This window comes from Gorilla gorilla, chromosome 13 (genome assembly GCF_029281585.2).
Source record: "Gorilla gorilla gorilla isolate KB3781 chromosome 13, NHGRI_mGorGor1-v2.1_pri, whole genome shotgun sequence".
Lineage (NCBI taxonomy): Eukaryota > Metazoa > Chordata > Mammalia > Primates > Hominidae > Gorilla > Gorilla gorilla.
The window spans coordinates 88,709,112-88,728,331 of NC_073237.2; the positions used below are offsets into that span (position 1 = coordinate 88,709,112).

At 42.1% G+C, this 19,220-nt stretch overlaps 1 protein-coding gene across 2 annotated transcripts in view; it reads right to left on the reverse strand.

Moving 5' to 3' along the window:
- Window positions 1-19,220, reverse strand: part of IARS1 (isoleucyl-tRNA synthetase 1) — an 81,994-nt gene that overhangs the window by 26,521 nt on the left and 36,253 nt on the right. For both annotated transcript variants that reach the window (XM_019033339.4, XM_063696556.1), the window contains exons 20-30: window positions 18,428-18,548; window positions 15,150-15,241; window positions 13,605-13,682; window positions 12,510-12,631; window positions 11,978-12,080; window positions 11,649-11,732; window positions 9,166-9,340; window positions 6,763-6,875; window positions 5,025-5,120; window positions 3,962-4,138; window positions 2,656-2,761 (exon numbers count right to left, since the gene is read on the reverse strand). In XM_019033339.4, coding sequence (XP_018888884.3) covers window positions 2,656-2,761; window positions 3,962-4,138; window positions 5,025-5,120; window positions 6,763-6,875; window positions 9,166-9,340; window positions 11,649-11,732; window positions 11,978-12,080; window positions 12,510-12,631; window positions 13,605-13,682; window positions 15,150-15,241; window positions 18,428-18,548 — 1,267 coding nt within the window. The remainder of the gene's footprint in view (window positions 1-2,655; window positions 2,762-3,961; window positions 4,139-5,024; window positions 5,121-6,762; window positions 6,876-9,165; window positions 9,341-11,648; window positions 11,733-11,977; window positions 12,081-12,509; window positions 12,632-13,604; window positions 13,683-15,149; window positions 15,242-18,427; window positions 18,549-19,220) is intronic.

The following is a 19,220-nucleotide window of genomic DNA, read 5'->3' on the forward strand; positions in this document are numbered from 1 at the left end:
TGTTCTGATTTTCTCTCCTAGCTTCTTGTGGGTTACTGATATAGTTTGGATATTTGTCTCCTCCAACTCTCATGTTGAAATGTGATCCTCAATGTGGGAAAGTGGGGCTTAGTGGGAGGTGTTTGGGTCACTGGTGCCGATCCCTCATGAATGGCTTGGTACCCTTGTTGCAGTAATGAGTGAGTTCTCACTGTGTTCGTTCATGCGATAGCTGGTTGTTTAAAAGAGCCTGGCTTCTATCTTGCTCCCTCTCTTCATCATGTGATACACTTGCTCCCACTTCATCTTCTGTAAAGCAGAGTAAAAGCTTCTTGAGGCCCTCAACAGAAGCAGATGCTTGCGCCATGCTTCTCATACAGCCTGCAGAGCTGTGAGCCAAATAAACCTTCTTTATAAACTAGCCAGCCTCAGGTATTCCTTTATAGCAATGAAAAATGGACTAATACAGTTACTTAAAACATATTTTAGAGTTCCATTTTTTATTTTTCTAGGGTTTTATATGTATCCTGTGGTATAGTCTTAGTGGTAACTCCAAGTAGTACCTAACATAAACATAACTTCCTAAGGTCCACTGGTGTCAATATTTTACCGGTTTGTGACAAATGTAGAAACCTTGTCTCCTTTGTAATTGTCTTAACTATTATGTCTTGTTCAGTAAATCCTTAATGTTGCTGGTAGGTTCTTGGAAACTGTGACTTCAAGCAGAATGATGTACTATATAATAAACCAACTTTACCACAGGAGTTAAGTTCCCATGGCACACAGTACATCACTTCACTTAAAGTTGCAGGACCCAAGAACTCACTGATGATGTTGAGGCCTTAGTGTATATACACAGAGAACCACATCGAACAATGATATAGTGCTTGCTGGACCCATGAGAGTAATGAAAGTCTATTGAATTACCCTCCATTTTGATTTTCCATTTTTCTTTTTTCCTTCCTGATGTTTCTGGATTCCCTCTTTCATTATTTCCTTTCTGTGGTAAGAACATCCTTTAGCTACTCTTTTAGGACTGGTCTGCTGGGAACGAATTCTTTTAGTTTTCTTTCACTTGAGAATGTCTTTATTTTCCCATCATCCTGAAGGGTATCTCTGATTGATATGGAATTCTTGGTAGACAATACTTATCTTTCAGCACTTGAAAAATGCTGCCTTTTCATTTTCTGGCCTCTGTAGTTCCTGATGAAAAATCCAATATCATCTGAATTGTTCTTCCCCTGTAAGTTAGGTGTTATATCTTTTTCACTGCACACAAGACTTTTTTTGTCTTTGGTTTTCAAAAGTTTGATTATGATATATGTAGATGTGGATTCTTTTGGGTTTATCCTGTTTGGGTTTCACGCATACCTTAACTGACACTGCAGAGGAGTTGCTCGTGGTGTGTGGCCTCATTGCTTCCATGCATTTGTAAATGGGAGGGATGCCTTGTTACTGCCCAGAAGGGATGGAAATCTAGGCTTTCCATGTGGCCTCCACTGATGCCACCGGGCTGAGGGGCTCATCACTGCCCCCCACTAGGATGAAAGTCCCAGCTTCCTACTTTGTCTTCTCTGATACCCCTGTGACAGGGGAGGGGTCTTCAGCTTGGCAAGGGTGAAGTCCAGGCTCCCCACTTGGCCTTTGCTAATGTGGGTGGTGGTGGGGCCATAGTTTTTTCTATGGTGTCTGGCTAGAGTAGAGCAGTTACTGTTTCAAAATTTTCTGTCTTGCTAGGCTGCCCATCTCTTGATCCTTTGTCAAGGGAGCAGAATTTTTGTTGAGGCTTTCTTTGGTCTGTACTTGACATTTCCAGGTTGCCAGCTTCTTCAGTTCCAAGTTTGGGTATACGAGGCAGAAAAGAAAACCCTGAACTTACTACTTTTAGGTCACTTGGTTACAAGGTCCTTAGGTGGTCTGCTTTCTTCCTTACATCTTTGAGAGTCTTCTTATGCTTGTTTTTACATGTAATATCCAGGGTGTTTAGATGTATTTAGCAGGAGGAATAGGGAAAACTGTATCTGCTTCATGCTTCCACAAGCATAAGTCCAATCATTTACTTTAGTGGATTCATTTTTCTTTTCTTTTTTTTTTTGGTGAGACAGTCTTGCTTTGTCACCCAGGCTGGAGTGCAATGGTGCAATCTCAGCTCACTGCAACCTCCACCTCCCGGGTTCAAGAAATTCTCATGCCTCAGCATCCTGAGTAGCTGGGATTATAGATACCTGCCACCATGCCTGGCTAATTTTTGTATTTTTAGTAGAGACAGGGTTTCACCATGTTTATCAGGTCTTGAACTCCTGACCTCAAGTAATCCACCAGCCTCCGCCTTCCAAAGTGCTGGGATTACAGGTGTGAGCTACCATGTCTGGCCCTTTTTTTTTTTTTTTTTTAATTGAGGCAGGATCTTATTATGTTGGCAAGGTTAGTCTTGAACTCTTGGCCTCAAGCAATCCTCTCACCTTGGCTTCCAAAAGCGGTAGGATTTCAGGCATGATCCACTGCATCTTGCCTAGTGAATTCATTTTGATGACAAGAAGAAAAAGTTATCTATTAAACACGATTAAATAATTCTTCCAATTCTCTTAAAAACATCCATAAGTTTTTTTGGTTGTTTTTTCACATCCATAAGTATAACTAAAAAAAAGTCACACAAATCATGGAATTTACTCTTACCTTGTTCACTGCCATTTGCACAAATGTTAAGATTGACATATGCACAAGCAGGACCAGGAAGGGAAGATCCTCTGGTGAGTGTAATTTCCATTTCAGATCCCTTCAACTGAGCACGAGAACATATGACTGAGTAACTGCGGCACCTGACTGCAATGTGCCACACCATCGTGTAACACAGTGACTTCTCAGTAACAACAAGAGCTGTACACAATTGATAACATATTCAATCTCATTACTCAAAGTATCAAAAGCTACAATTTATATCCCATTTTTCTTCTCTTCTTATCCTGGTTTCTTAAAAATATATGCTCACTTAATCAAATAATTACACAATATGCAAAATACAAAATGAAACTACACTACAACTCGCCTCACTGAAAAAATAAACAGCCATCATCAGCCCCTCCTTGTCTTGTCCTACTTGTCTCATAGAATGAGACCGGAGAAAATGATTAAGTAAGTGACTGAGGTATATTTTAAATGATCAACTTCTTTTTTTTTTTTTCTTTTTTTTTGAGACAGGGTCTTGCTCTGTCGCCCAGGATGGAGTACAGTGATGCGATCTCGGCTCACTGCAACCTCCACCTTCTGTGTTCAAGTGATTCTTCTGCCTCAGCCTCCCAAATAGCTGGGATTACAGGCGTGTACCACCATGCCCAGCTAATTTTCGTATTTTTAGTAGGGATGGGGTTTCACCAGCCCAGGCTGGTCTCACACTCTTGACCTCAAGCGATCTGCTCGCCTTGGCCTCCCAAAGTGCCGGGATTTCAGGTGTGAGCCACTGTGCCCAGTCTAAATGATCTACTTCTAAGTTATAAGCCAATATCTTCCCTACCTTAATATCATACTTTCATAAGTATATCTAAAATTCCTAGATGTAACAACAAAAATGCTATTGTAATCTTTCTTTTTTTTGTACTGTACTTTTATGGAGAACCCACTACCAGAAGAGTTAAATGTTTTTCAAGCCAATTGCTATTTACTTTTAATGATAATTACCAGAATCCACACACTGCCTTTTCTAGTTTTAGAAAAAACAGGCCATTTTATTTCCGGGCAAAGCTCATGTACCCTCCTGGCTACCTTCCTTAAGAGAACTGTTGTGAAAACAGTTCCATCTTCCCTCCCTGCTCCATCTTTTCTGGGCTTCCACTCTCTGACTCTACCCACTACTGTCCAGAGCAATACTTCAAGACAGAGTGCTGTGCCGATCTCTACTGTGGGACAGAATATCAACACGTGAGTACACAAAGTCAAACCTAATCTGAAACCCTTTAGTAGTAGTTCAGTGGAACTCAGGACTCACCTGTGTTTTTTCTTGAATAAGGACTTTATCCAATGGAGAAACTGGATATGGTTTCAAGGGAGCCTTTATGGTGGCAAATATGAACTCTGTGTGGCTTTCAATAACACTATTCAGATATGTTCCTTCAGACTTTGCTTTATAGTACACTGTGATTTCATCAGTTGGAACCAGATTGCACTGAAAACACAACAGAAAAATTTAAAAGGGAAGTACATTCTATTAATCAGAACTGAAGGAAGGTACTGTTGAACAAGGGCTTCGGATCCCATGCTGAATCATCACGGAAGGGCAGTCACCCTTCCCTCCCTGCTGGGTGATCCGTAAGACTAACTGCACTCAGTACATGATTAACTTTGTGTCCTTTTCACCACTCTTTGGGGGATAGGGCATGTTTCTTTTCCTAGAACAATCAGTACCTCATGAATGTTGAAACCAAGAAATTACTTAGAACCCACTTACAAAGCTCTGAACTGATTCAGAGGTCACAAGCACCCACTTATCTGCTGGAACAGCCTCCTCAGACCTTGAACCGTCTGGGAAGAAAGATGTATGGTAGCTGTCACTGCCCTCAACAGGGCAAGAAATTCCTGATTCTCTCACTAGCAGGGGCTTTGCAGCCCCTCTGCGCTCCAGGATGAGCTCCCTGCATATTCCTCAGCTCTCTAATAAGGAAAAACTACCCAACTCTGTCCAAATCCGGGAATCTCCCCTAAGCTAGAAGCCTGTCTATGCTGACTGCACCTCTGCCCTTCTGCAAAGACACTATCATCTCTGATTACCTTCTGCTCCAGTCACAGGGGATATTCTGTAGAAGCCCAACGGAGCTAAAAAAAAAAGGATGGGAAAAGGCAAAGGCTGGCTGAAGGCTACGACCTGGGAGTGAACACGTGGGGAGAGGAAGAGGAGTGACTTTTCTGCAGAATACATTCCAAATGGACTATGGATTAGTGATTGTTATGCACTGATCACTATGGTTTATATTACCTGCCTCTCCTATCTTCTCCCAACAACCAAAACAAACAAAAAGCCAAAACAGTAGCTTATTCTTAACTGACAAACTAACCTTTTTGCGAAGTTTCTGTATGCGATTGATGACTTCCCGAGCCATTCCTTCATCTACCATTGACTGGTCAGGAGTGACATCTAAGAGGACCAAAGCCTGTGGGAATGAACAGTGCTCACCATGACAATCAAATAAGGAGAAACACTTCTTCCCAAATCAGCAAAATGTTATTTAAATCTGGAGAGTCTATAATGCAGCACTATTTTTTCACACAAATGAGCAAAAGCAATAAAATTAATCTAGTTTATCATTCAGGTACTTCTTCATAATCAGCTAGTCCTCTGTCTCTGGAGAAAGGTGTGCAGGTTTTTGTTTCTTGTTTTTTTGTAGGGTGCTGCTCACAGGAGATGCCCTGGGACCACCTCTTATCAGAGTCCCTCACATGACTCTGCTTTTTGGCCATCTAAGAAATAATATCAACTCTTCTAATAAGTAAGATCAATAATCATGAAGCCCTTGGAGCAGCACAGCTTTTCAGGCCACAACAAGTGGATCAACGGCCTCAGCGCAGTCAATTCCAAGTGACTTTCCTATACCATGACCCCTGTGATCTTGTCAGAACGACTCAAGACAAATTCTACAATGGACCACAAAACTTTCTGTGACTTAAACTGCCATATTTTTGCTAAGGTTAATGTTTCTATCTCATCTATTCTGAAGGTTGCTGATTATGATGTAGCAATAATGACACTATCGCTTCTGTTACACAGCATGTTGCAGAGTAAAATATACTCTACAAAAGACTTGTACATTAGGCATCATCTTATTTACCTTTGAGTAAACAGAGAAGTTAAGAAATGACTCACTTCACAAAGCCATCAGAGGTAGTGAAATGGATGATAAACTCAAAATTCCAGTCAGCGCAGGGCCACTACAACATGTAAGCCATGTCAAGAAACTCAGAAGCATCACATGATAACACTTTTGTAAGGTGGACAACTTTTCAGGCCCCTAACATCTGCTGTAATGAGGAAGAACTGCCCACTGTCAGTGTTTAGAAACCTCCTCCCTGCCTTCTTTCCCAGCTACGATACCTCCGACTCCTTGCCACTGTCTTCCCACGTAGAGTTCTGTACACATCTAACTTTAGCGCCTGGGTAAAGGACTGAGGAGGTCGACCTTCCTTTCATGGAGGTGCTGCTCTACCTTCCCCTGCACATGGTATGCTAAGCACAGAGGGACCCCTGCAATATCCCCAAACCCACATGCGAGATCTTACAACTATGCTGACTGGGGATGTCTGGTCAGGACTGCAAAGAGATAGTCTCTTCTCCAACATGGCAAAAAATATTGATCCTGGAATCTAAAACAGTTTGTATATTCTCTTAAAAGAGTGTTCCCTGACCACTTTTCACCCTACACCTATTTTTGGATAGGAGCCCTCTGTGTACTTATTTCTACCAGATAACTTATCAGGTAGAATACTAAGAACTGGCTTAATTTCAGGTGTCCTTGACTGACTCATTCCTTGAAGAGTTCATTTTTGTGCAACCCCACACTTGGGACAATTACTGACATGTAGAAATCACAAAATGCTTACTTATGTATTCACTAAACAAATGCATATGTTAAGGGCATAATAACATATTAGTTTAATAAAGCCAATCTAAACCAAGTAACTGGTTTATTTTACCCTGAGACAAGCTGTCAACATTATCAGGAAAGGCATAGGCAAATACTTTCTCCTCTTATGCTCTCACCTCTTGGTAAAGAAATGTTCTAGGAAACAGAAAAATACCTGAGCATCTGAGTGTGCTTCAAATTGCGCAGTCCCACCTGTGGCCTGATCAAAGGTGTACATGAGGCGGATGTCTTCATCGTGCAATTCATGGCCTTCCACAACAATGGTCCCTATGGAGAAGCAGCTACACTGTTAATCAGCTTCCCCTCCTCTTCAAGCTGCCCCACTACCCGTGTATTATGCCCCTTCTTGATTAAAATTTCACAATAACAAAGCCACAGAGGCTTCAAGAGATCATTTCCCTCTGACTCATGTCATGGTTGTAGCCAAGACATGACAAACTTTCTTTAGATTACACTATGCTACCTTGAAGACAGTTAAGTCATCACCAGTATCTACTGTTTTATATAAACTCTCAGGTCCAAAGACATGACAAAGCTAAGGGAAGGCACCAAGAGGCAACAAATGCTCACCATAAACACAGAGCAGCAGGATGTCATGAAGAAAATACAGTCTTTAAAGAGAAAGTGAACTTAGGTCCACTATTTGCTGGTTGTTATGACATGGTGTTCTGCTACCTGCTGAGCAAGGTGTGGTGAGGCTAAAATGAGACGGGCAGTGTGTAGTACTGAGCATCATGCCTGTTCAGGGGAGGCAGAAATGTGCACAGCTGCTGATGATAACACCCCCGCTGATAGGGAGGCCCACTGTTGTCACTGATGATGACCTTCTTGGGCTCTGAGCAACCGGGTGTCATTTTTATGTTTACTTTGTCTCTGTGTTCTGAAGATGATCTTGTTTTCCATCAGTGCAGAACAGTCCACTCAGAAACTAGGCTTTCAATTTCAAATAAGGTTTAGCCCAGTGATTTTTTTTTTTTTTTTTTTTTTTTTGAGACAGAGTCTCGCTTTGTCACCCAGGCTGCAGTGCAGTGGCAGGATCTCGGCTCACTGCAAGCTCTGCCTCCTGGGTTCACGCCATTCCCTGGCCTCAGTCTCCTGAGTAGCTGGAACTACAGGCGCCTGCCACCACACCTGGCTAATTTTGTGTGTGTGTGTGTGTGTGTGTGTTTTTAGCAGAGACGGGGTTTCACCGTGTTAGCCAGGACAGTCTCAATCTCCTGATTTCGTGATCTGCCCACAGTGCTCGGCCTCCCAAAGTGCTGGGATTACAGGCGTGAGTCACCACGCCCAGCCATCTCAGGAATTTTTGATGCTTTGGCTATCTGGTGAACAATTTAGATTTGTGGCTTGAAGGCTCGTAACACTTTGTTATTTTAATATTTTGAGTTGATTAGTAATTAGTAATAACTTGAGGTTTAGCTGCTAATGTCTTATGTTTTATTAATTCTATCTAAATATTTGGAGAATCTTAGGGACAGTTCCCCCATCTGATTTATGAATCCTCAAATCTCTCTTCTCAAGACATCTTCTAGCTTATGATTTTCAACTTCAGAGGAAGCCGTAACAATAAACAGCTTGTGCCCCAGGATAGTTACAGGATGTCAGACAGCCACACTCAGACCATGTATGATTCTAATCATGGCAGAGCTGCAAATTTCTGAGCACCCTGAAATGCTCTGTATAGGGGTGGCAAGATGGGGCTGATTTCCCTTTCCTAATCCCATCATTTGGTTAGGTACCCCCACATGTTTTTATGTTACCCTACACTTTCCCTTTATAACACTTATCAAAACCATAATTATTTTCCCAAATCTTCAATGTCAGCAAGCACCATGAAAGTAAGGACAAAATCACCCTAGGCTCCAGGGATCCTCCCACCTCAGCCTCCAGAGTAACTGGGATGGCAGGCACATACCACCACACCTGGCTAAGTGTGGTAGTATGTGCCTGTAGTGATCTCAAGTGATCTATCCATCTGGGCCTCCCAAAATCCTGGGATTACAGATGTGAGCCACTGTGCCCAGCTATTTTCTTTCTAAACTGTAAGAATTATTTATAATAAACATTTTTATCAACAGGAAAAAAAGTTTTACTTAAGAAAAGGATGGACCGGTGCAGTGGCACACACCTATAATCCCAGCAATTTGGGGGACCGAAGGCGGGTGGATCACCTGAGGTCAGGAGTTAGAGACCAGCCTGGTCAACATGGTGAAACCCTGTTTCTACCAAAAATACAAAAATTAGCCAGGCATGGTACTGCGTGCCTGTAATCCCAGCTACTTGGGAGGCTGAGGCAGGAGAATCACTTGAACCTGGGAGGCAGAGGTTGCAGTGAGCCAAGATCGCGCCACTGCACTCCAGCATGGATGACAGAGCGAGATTCTGTCAAGAAAAGAGAAGAGAGAAGAGAGAAAAGAGAAGAGAGTAAGGAAAGGAAAGGACAGGACACGACAGGACAGGAAAGCAAAGGATGTGATATTAAAAGTCAAACAGTAGCCTAAAAAGTATCCCTCAGACTGAGGACATAAATGGTGCCCTTGTCTGTGTAGACACCTACCAGTCTTCTGGAACTGCTCCAGCTCCTCACTGCTCAACTGCTTGATGGACGTCATCACTGCCTTAAAGGCTCCCTTCAGACGCTTCCCCAGGACCATGTGATCTGGTTCTGCCCTTAGCCGAATGCCATACTTGTTTTTATCTGTAGACAGTGTAACTTTTCGAACATTGAGTTCCTACAGTTAATGCACAAGAGGAAACAAAAATGAGAAATGAAAACATATGTTCACACAAAAACGTAGGTCCACAGCAGCATTATTCCTAACTGCCAGAAAGCAAGAACACCTCAAGTGTCCATCAACCGTGAATGGATAAACAAAATGCAGCATACACATGCAATAGAGTATTTGGCAACATGAAGGACCGAAGCACTCATACGTGCTACAACATAAATTAATGTGAAACATTATGCTAGGTGAAACACGCCAGACATAAAGATTACAAATTGTATGATTCCACTTATATGAAATGTCCAGAGAAGGCAAATCCAGAGATAGCAAATAGGTTCGTGGATGCCAGGAGATGGTCAGATATTGAGGGGAAAATGGTGTGTGAATGCTAATGAATACTGGCTTTCTTTCTGGGACGAGGAAAATGTTCTAAACTATGGTGATAGTTGTACCATTCTATAAATATGCTTAAAAACCAGTGATTTGTATGGTAAGAAGAAAATGCTTGTTATGAAGATCTATCAAGACAGTTGAGCATAACAGAAAAAGGACTCCAGACCCAGAAATATAAACCTCATCCCTCAGAGGTAACCTTTGTGCAAGCAATTGCAGAGTACCACAAGGTTAACTATTAACTAAGCAGAAGATCAGTTAAACAGAACACTTCATGCTTCAGTCATGCTACTGAGGATTACTGATGCAGCAGGGATGGTGATGGCACAGTAGCGGATGGGAAAATGAGAACAGCTTGAAGCAAATAATATGGAATGTTTAGTTTTGCCGTTATATTTAGCTATATTAATTAATCTCATTTCAAATGAAGTAGTTAATTTCAAAATTTTTCAGCTGGGTGTGGTGGCGCAAACTTGTAATCCTAGCACTTCAGGAGATCGAGGTGGGAGGACCACTTGAGCTCAGGAGTTAGAGACCAGCCCGGGCAACATGGCAAAACCCCATCTCTACAAAAGCCTGTACTACTATGCCTAATCTCCGCCACTTGGGAGGCTGAGGTGGGAGGATTGCCCGAGCCCAGGAGATGGAGGCTGTAGTGAGCCAAGATCACATCACTGCACTCCAGCCTGGGTGACAGCGCGAGACCCTGTCACAAAAAAAAAAAAAAAAAAATTCTATTTTATGCATAGCCACAGGTACTAATGTCAGAATTTAAAATCTAACTTTTGGTTTCTAATATTTCTCTGGAACTTTCAAGCAACTGAAAACCAAATATAGAAATTAACATTTTCTATAATAATGATTTTAAATATCACCTGTGAAAAGAATAAACAATGAAATTTTAAAAAAATATTTGTTTTCTATCATCACAAAGAAGATGAGGTAAAACATATTTGTTTTTAAAACATCATGGAATAAAGATGCTTTAAAATATCATGGAATAAAAATGTTTAGGAAGACAACTGACACTATAAACTTGGACCCCAAAACTCCACTTCTGGAATCTATCCAATATCCATACACTGATATATGCATATATGTACACACAAAGCTTTTGTTTGTAATCAGAAACCTAAATGTCAAACAAGAGGACAGTAATTAAATAAATTATGAAGCAGCCAGGAAGTGAGACTCCAGGGAGAAATGGGGTGGAGAGAGGCTCCCTATGCTATTGCTTCGACTTTTTACATGCGAGGGTACTTGTCACTTGCATAATTTGGAGGAACAAAGTTTCTTTGGTAGTTATCAAAAAGTACTTCAGAAGGCCAGGCACAGTGGCTCATGCCTGTAATCCCAGCATTTTGGGAGGCCGAGGTGGGCAGATCACTTGAGGTCAGGAGTTTGAGACCAACCTGGCCAACATGATGAAACCCCATTCTCTACTAAAAATACAAAAGTTAGCTGGGCGTGGTGGCGGGTGCCTGTAATCCCAGCTACTCCGGAGGCTGAGACAGGAGAATCGCTTGAACCCAGGAGGTAGAGGTTGTGGTAAGGCACTACTGTACTCTAGCCTGGATGACAGAGTGAGAGACTCTGTCGAAAGAAAAGAAAGAAAAGTAAAGTAAGGGAAAAGGAAAAGGAAAGGACAGAACAGAAAAGAACAGAACAGAACAGAACTTCAGGGAAGTGAATGAAGATGACAGATGACAGGTAAAGAAATTCATTGATCTTGAAATATTTTTAAAAGAATTACAACAAATTTATGTTGATTCCAAGCACAGTGTAAAATATGGATTATTACATTTGTTATGACTATACTAATAAAAATAAATTATAGAGTCAATATGTACTTTGAGGATTATTCATCAAAATAATGTTCTAAGTCTATCTGTACCAAAAACGGACAAATCATCTACCTTACCTCAATGATATACTTCTCCAAAGACTTGATATCTTTAAGAGCTTCTGGATCTTGATGGATAACCACAATTTCTTTCAAAGGATACTAGGAGGAAAAGGGAGGGGAAAGTTCACTCAGCAGCCAGTCCTCTAAAACTGCAGAAAAATGGAATATTAAATGTTTATTTGAATCTCAAGCTCTAGTCAGGCTGGACTAGTACTAAGTCATTCACACCCTCACTGCAGAAAAGGAAAAAGGCCATTGGTGGACGCTCTCTATATTAAAAAAGCATTCCAAACACTTAATTAATTTAGGTCTGTGCCATGTAAAATAGAAGTAAAATTTCAAACCTTTATGGGAATAGTTTTTCGGTCTCTGATCACTCTTCCAAGTTCAATCACAGACTGCATCTGAGATACTGCACTCTCTGTTTTCTTGTCAATCAATTCTTCTCTGAGTGGTAGAGGTAGGAATATGAAAGAGTTTAGATTTAAGAGGAGAAAATTGAAGGCACTAGGCATCCATAAGCGAGGAAGAGGGTCAGGCTAGAGAAGTGTGGCTAGGCCCTCCTGGTGAAGCACTGGGGAAGGGCAGCGCAGTGCCTACCACTCAGCACCCGGCACCTCCCCAAGGAGCCCCCATGGGGCACGCCCACACCCCACCTGCCGCAGCTCTACAAAGGGGTTCCACACCAAGCATCCTTGCTACCGTGTACCAAAGTGGTACACGGTACCACTTTGCAGCCTGAGGAGTTCATGTCAGCTGGGGCGGGAGGCAAGGCACAGATGGAGCTGGAGCAGGGAAATCCCTCCTCTTCCCCACATGCTTGAGCAACTCTCCCCTCCTTGGCACAGGTGAGGCTTATTTCTATTTGAGTCCTACCGAACACGGGGCAGCATGAGGTAGTGAATGCTGAGTGTGTCCTTGTCCTGAACAGAAACAGGGTCAATCAGCGCCTTTAGATTCTGGTACATCAATTCAGTGAGAAAAGGTGTGTAGGGAGCCTGTATGAAGACACAGGACATCATGTCAGTTATATGCAGTCATCAACAACTGATCTCATTTATACTGAGAAACAACTAAACATGTTAGAGAATGACACAGTAATAGGCACCAAAATGAGCATGAGGTTACAAAACATGCCCTGTGAATGAGAAATGGCCTCATATCCTTGAAGCATAGCTGCAGGACTGTAGCTAGAAAAACCCAAAGCACCTCTAGAATTCTGAAGGATGTCTAAAATAGAAACAGGAGCACCTAATGATGTATCAGCCAAGTCAATATGCACAGAAGACTGACTGTCCCAAACCTCAGAAACCTCATCTGTAAACTGGGGAAAATACCCCCTGCTTCACAGGATGGAGGTGATGAGATCAGGCATGGAGAGCACCAGGCACAGCACCTTGTACAAAGCAGATTTTCCTTCGGTTAAGGAATAAATAGGAGCCTTATAACATATGGAGTAAAGGAAACAGGATAAAAAGAATTAAAGTTGGAGCCGTTCCACTTTTATATTATTTAACTAATATCTGAACTGATAAGAACATATATCAAACAATTATTTGCACGTTTTCCTCTCAATGCTAAGTTAAAGTATTTTTTATGATATATATATATTTACTCAGACAGGTATTAGCTGAAGAACCTCCCCCATTACTCACAATTATGGCAATCCACATTAAGATGAGGTATGTCTTACTTTGAACTGTAGATCCTCATTCTAGAGCCAAGGGCCCTGACATATATTGTACTGCCAGAGACTGTAAGAAAGAATCTAGTATTTCTTAGTCCTTACTTAACATGTATAAGCTAACAAGATTTCTGATAAGGAACTAGAGCTATAAGGTGTTATAAAACTTCTATATCTATTTTTGGCAGAATAATACAGAATGGATATAAATGGAGGATGCTGCAGCAAGTAGGTGCCGAAGGCAGCCCATAGGCCAAAGGGTACTAGAAAGAAGCCAATCATCTTACCATAAGTCTGCAAAGAGAAAGCAGAACACTAAACAAGGTTTCTAGGGCCATGACACAATCCTCCATCCCATTTTCACCCTAATGAGTAAAAAGGAAACATAAACATTAAACTGTTAAATAAGTGTTTATCATTAAAAAAATAAGTTAATTAAAAAGAGGCAATCTTCAAAGAGCATGCAGCAGACAGGACACGAGACAGAGAAAGGAGAAAGGGCCATGACCACAGGCCATCCACGGTCGGTGCCACCAGGGTGGCCCTTCAGGGCAGTGCAGGAGGCCTGGCCAGGATGTGCACCTGCTGTCCCACTGACTATCCCCACCTGAAGCGAGCTGATAGGGAAGTAGAGCCTAACTGTAGGACCCGAAGGCTGAAGGTAGAATGGATCTACCCACAACAGACAAAAACAGTTGCTAACCAAAAACTTTAAAGTACCTTTAAATAAGATTTCTTATGTTAAAAAAGTATATACTGTGTATTAAAAAAAAATACCAATTCATTGTAGGAAAAACAAAGATAATGAAAAAATTTCAATCATAATTAAGTTATCCAGAAACAACTACTGTAAGCATCTTAGCATATGTCCTTCTAGATACGTGTGTGTGAGATACATCTGCACAAAAATGAAATTACAGTTGTGTTGCAGGCTTTTATTATTAATGCCTTTTAAGACATGACTGGCCAGGCACGGTGGTTCACACCTGTAACACCAGTGCTTCGAGAGGCTGAGGGCAGTGGATCACCTGAGGTCAGGAGTTTGAGACCAGCCTGGCCAACATGGTGAAACCCTGTCTCTGCTAAAAATACAAAAATTGGCCAGGCGTGGTGGCGCACACTTGTAATCCCAGCTACTGGGGAGGTTGAGGCAGGAGAACTGCTTGAACCCGGGAGGCAAAGGTTGTAGTGAGCCAAGATCATGCCACTGCACTCCAGCCTGGGTGACAAGAGTGAAACTCCTTCTCCAAAAAAAAAAAAAAAAAAGACATGACTAATGGGTAGTGGGAGCCTTCATTGGGCCTGCAGTAAAGAGACCTCGCTCTCTCTATTACGCATCATTGTTATTTATGTACCTGGCTTAAGTCCTGAGACCAGGACCTATGCTCTGCTCATCCTAAACCCCCAACAGCTACAGACGACTTCTGTCCACAGTAAATAATATCTGACTCCCTTGTGGTAGAAGGAAGTACCCCTCTCAATATTAATGCCATATCTACCAGTATTTTTATAAAATATTTGCATGATTTTATTTTGAATTTTAAGAGGTCTGCTCAGTGTAGTCCTGTTTGTGCCTTGACATTCTCCCTCCAATATGACATGTACATAATTGTGTTGTGAAAATAATGCAAAATGACTTTTAGAACTTATAGATCCCTAACCCTCAAATGACAAATATAGTTAAAATGCAATGTAAAAGGAAAAGAAAAAAACAAAGCTTCAAAAACTGAGAGCAACTGAAAATGTTCCTCTCCCTTCTGGCTATTCTCATACTTCTTCTACTTTCAAACTTCATACACTTTTTGCTTTTCCCAACAGCAGTCTGCACTTACCTTTAATCTTCTGCGGTTCATTCTAACATACCAATTGGTCAGAATATCTACAAACTTGACCAGGCGAGGCACCACAGTATAAAGCCTATAAGCTAAAAGTAAGACAAGTCAATCAGGCAGCAAGTGGGTTACCAGGCATCTGGGGTGGGGAGAGGGTTGGATACAACAAAGAAGGGGCAGCTCCTTCCATCCAAGTGCCTCCACTTACTAAGAAGAACCAAAATGAATCAATCACATAATGACTGTTGAGGATGTGCTACATGGCAGTCAGAGTGTTTAGGGGTGCACACAAAAAAATCACCATGTGAGCACATGCGAATTCCCATTGGTCAGTGAGAAAAGCCAAAAATTCCAGTATGTGTGGATCAAAGTCCAAGACTGCCCACCACACAACTGTAGGAAGTGCCATTTACACGGAGCTGTGCAATTTGACAGCATCAACAATGCCCAACTTCTTTCCATTGTATTACACTGTACTTCAACTAAAAGACAAAAAGCACAATTCAGATGCTAAGAGGCACAGCACAGGCCAGTGATTCTCAAACAAAAGCAATTTTACCCCATGGGAAACATTTTGCTTGTCACAACTTGGAGGGTAGCACGGTGCTACTGGAATCTAATGGGTAGACCCAGAGATGCTGCTCAGTTATAATGCACAGCACAGCCCCACCACAGAGGATGACCTGGCCCATAGTGCTGCAGTTAAGAAACTCTGGCACAGGCAATGAATAAAATAGAACTGGCCTTCTAAACATTAAAACAGTCGAGTAAAAACAGCATCAGAGGTAGTGAAGGTCTTGAGGAATTAGGAGGATTTGAAGAGTTCCCTGAGAAACTCAGAGATCAAGTAGGAAAGAAAGGGTGTTTAGCCAATTGTCTGAGGCAAGGCTTATTTTAAGGATTCTCATTCACCTCCCATTTAATTATCACTCTTTGTTACATAAAAACAAACACAAAAAACAAAAAGAATAAGACCGATACTTAGAAACAAATACAATTTATAATAATGAAAAGAGTCCAGGGAGTGTTAATGAGGCCTCTGGTCTAAGCTAAGAGACGAGAAGTTGCAACGGGCAGAGCTGCTCTCTGCTGCTTTTCACAAAGACCAGAACTCAGGTGTCAGTGGGCTGAGCCCCAGGCCAGAGTCGTTAGCTGGTCACACTTTCTTCGACAGGTGATTTCAGTAACTGAGACCTGTCTAAATGATTTCTAGGGTTCACGGCACTTTTTACCTTCCAGGAAGCTCAGGTTTTCTATGTTCTGGTTTCAACTCTGAGGGAGTAAATGAACCCAAATAGAACCCCACATACAAGGAATAAACATACAACACATGGGGGCGGCAGCAGCAGCCACTACCCAGGCCACCACCACCCTGTGAGGCAGGTCCTCTCACACCCACAGTGCTCCTGAGGGAGTGGAGGACATGAAGCTGACAGGCCGGCAGAACCGGGACTTAAACACGACCCACAAAACGTGGCTGCCGATCTCCAATTTCCAGGCAGACCAGGCTCCAGCCAGAATGCACACTCTCCAGACCCAGCTTCACAGGAGGTCATGGCAGCTGGTGCCCAAATATTGAAGGGGGTCCGGGCAACAATCCCCACGTTTCCCACCCACTCGTATCACTCAGGAGGGAAAAGCAGACACAGGTGTGAGCATGTCTGGGGAGTGTGTGCTGGGCTCCCAGTGCTGCCCTCGCCAGGGCAGCACTCAGCCTCACACTCACTTCCATCTTCATCTGTGTCTATCTGAGCAACAGCTGGACTGTCGTGATCCTTCTACATGTTTAACAAGGTGGACAAATCCTGTAGCAGTCCTTCTGTGCTAAATGGGGCAGCAGTGCCTACTCCAGGGAGCAGCATGTGCCTGTATCTAGGCTAATGGTGAATCCCAGGTCTGTGGTGGCCGCTGCTCCTGCCCAACAGCAGCAGGAACCGCAGAGCCCTGTGAGGGTGGATTTGCCTTGCCCTCTTTTGCCCTCACTGTGACCCAGGGCCTCTGTCCACCCACTTTAACTGACTGTCTGAGGTGTCCTAGATTTCTCACCTGGACCTACAGTTGTGATTATCTCAAACCTTAAGGAAGCCAACATAATGTACTTTTTGAATCTCTGTAAAATTACCCAACGAACTCACTGTTGTTAGTTAATAGAAATAACAGCAAAATGTCCATTTCATTATTGCTCTTCTGACTTTTCTAATTTTTCTGGAAAAGAAGGGGACTATTTAGTAATGAAAATAGACCTAAAAATAAGTTATAAATGCATTAATAACAAGTATTATATTGAGTACCTATCATCTGCCAGCTACTTTATGTAAATCGTCTCTACTTAAGCCTTACAAACACTACTGGTCATTCTGCAGATAAAGAAACTGAAGGTCAAGATAGACTGAATAAGAATGGCATCTGATGGCACAATGGGGTGATTTCAGTCAACAATAATTTCTTGTACATTTAAAAACAAGAAAAAGGGTATAACCGAGATGTTTGCAACACAAAGATATGATAAATGCTTGAGGTGATGGATATCCCATTTACCCTGATATGACTATTACACACTGTATGCCTATATAAAAATATCTCCTGTACCCCATAAATATATACATCTACTATGTACCCATAAAAAAAAAAGGAAATTGACGGTCAGACTTCAGGCAACTCTCTGGATTGGGAACAAGTGGTAGAGCTGGGCTCTGAACCCATGGCTATCCAGCTCTAAAGCTCTTCTGTGGAGCGTTGAGACCACGAGGACACCCCCTAAAGACAGAATTCCCCAGGGCTTTTTTTTTTTTTTTTTTAAGATGGAGTTTCGCTCTTATTGCCCAGGCAGTGGTGCAATCTCAACTCACTGCAGCCTCTGCCTCCCAGGTTCAAGCAATTCTCCTGCCTCAGTCTCCTGAATAGCTGGGATTACAGGTGCCCGCCTCCATGGCCAGCTAACTTTTTTTTTTTTTTTAATATATTTTTAGTACAGACAGGGTTTCACCATGTTGGCCAGGCTGGTCTCGAACTCCTGACCTAAGGTGACCTGCCTGCCTTGGTCTCCCAAAATGCTGGGGATTACAGGCGTGAGCCACCACACCAGGCCAGAAGTCCCCAGGGTCTTGAAACAAAGATATCACGACAATTAACAAGCCTTAACAAAACTATATGAGAGGTAAAAGGAAACAATTATTTAATTTTCTGTATCTCTCAATATTTCCACTATTAAATATCAAAAGGGCAGTTACAAAGAGAATAGTCCTTATTCCTGGGAGGACAGACCAAGAGAGACTCACCTGCCATTTCAGTCTCAAAGAAGCCAATGAGAGACTGCATGAAGGACAGGATCCACCGGTCTGTAATGTTGGGGCTTTCTCTAACCGTGTTCTCATTGTACAGAAATTCTATTTCTTCCTCCTAGGAAGGAACAATTAATGAAACACTGGCACACTTGGGAAGAAAGTTACTATGAGGAAATAAACTTCTTAAATCACTTAAACAAAAACAAAAAGAAAAAATCCCAGACCCTACTGGTGAATTTCTGATTTTCAGCAATATTTTCAAGATAAGCACCAACGTGGCACATTAAGTCCTCAATTAATTTATTATGTTTTTGAGTAAACTGAAGAGAGTTTAGGAAAACATTACTTCTCTGCACCAAAGAGTAATTATGAATTGAGAGATATTCTAAAATCTTGTCAGAAAAGTGTAGGGTTTAGTTACTTTAAACCTCAGGAAGGAAGGACAGTAGAACTGTCTAGGACTGAATGATTGTCCACAAACTGAAAATGAGTACTGGGAAATAATTTCCATGCTAAGGCTGTTCATTTTACCCAGAAAGTTCTATCCCACTCTTTTTGCTTTGCAAAATCCTCCTTGATCTTAAGTCCTTGCTCCACAAACAGAACTCATGTCCTGCTTTGTTTCTCTGGCAGCACCACAACCAGGCTAGCAGGGCAGTGATAATGTGACTCTTCCTCTGTGTTTAAGGCCCTGATCATGGAGTCTGTGTCTTGCTGGTATATTCAGATGGGCCCTGGCTGTGGGGAGTTTTGACCCCGCCTGTATTCCTGAGTCCCACACCAGTGG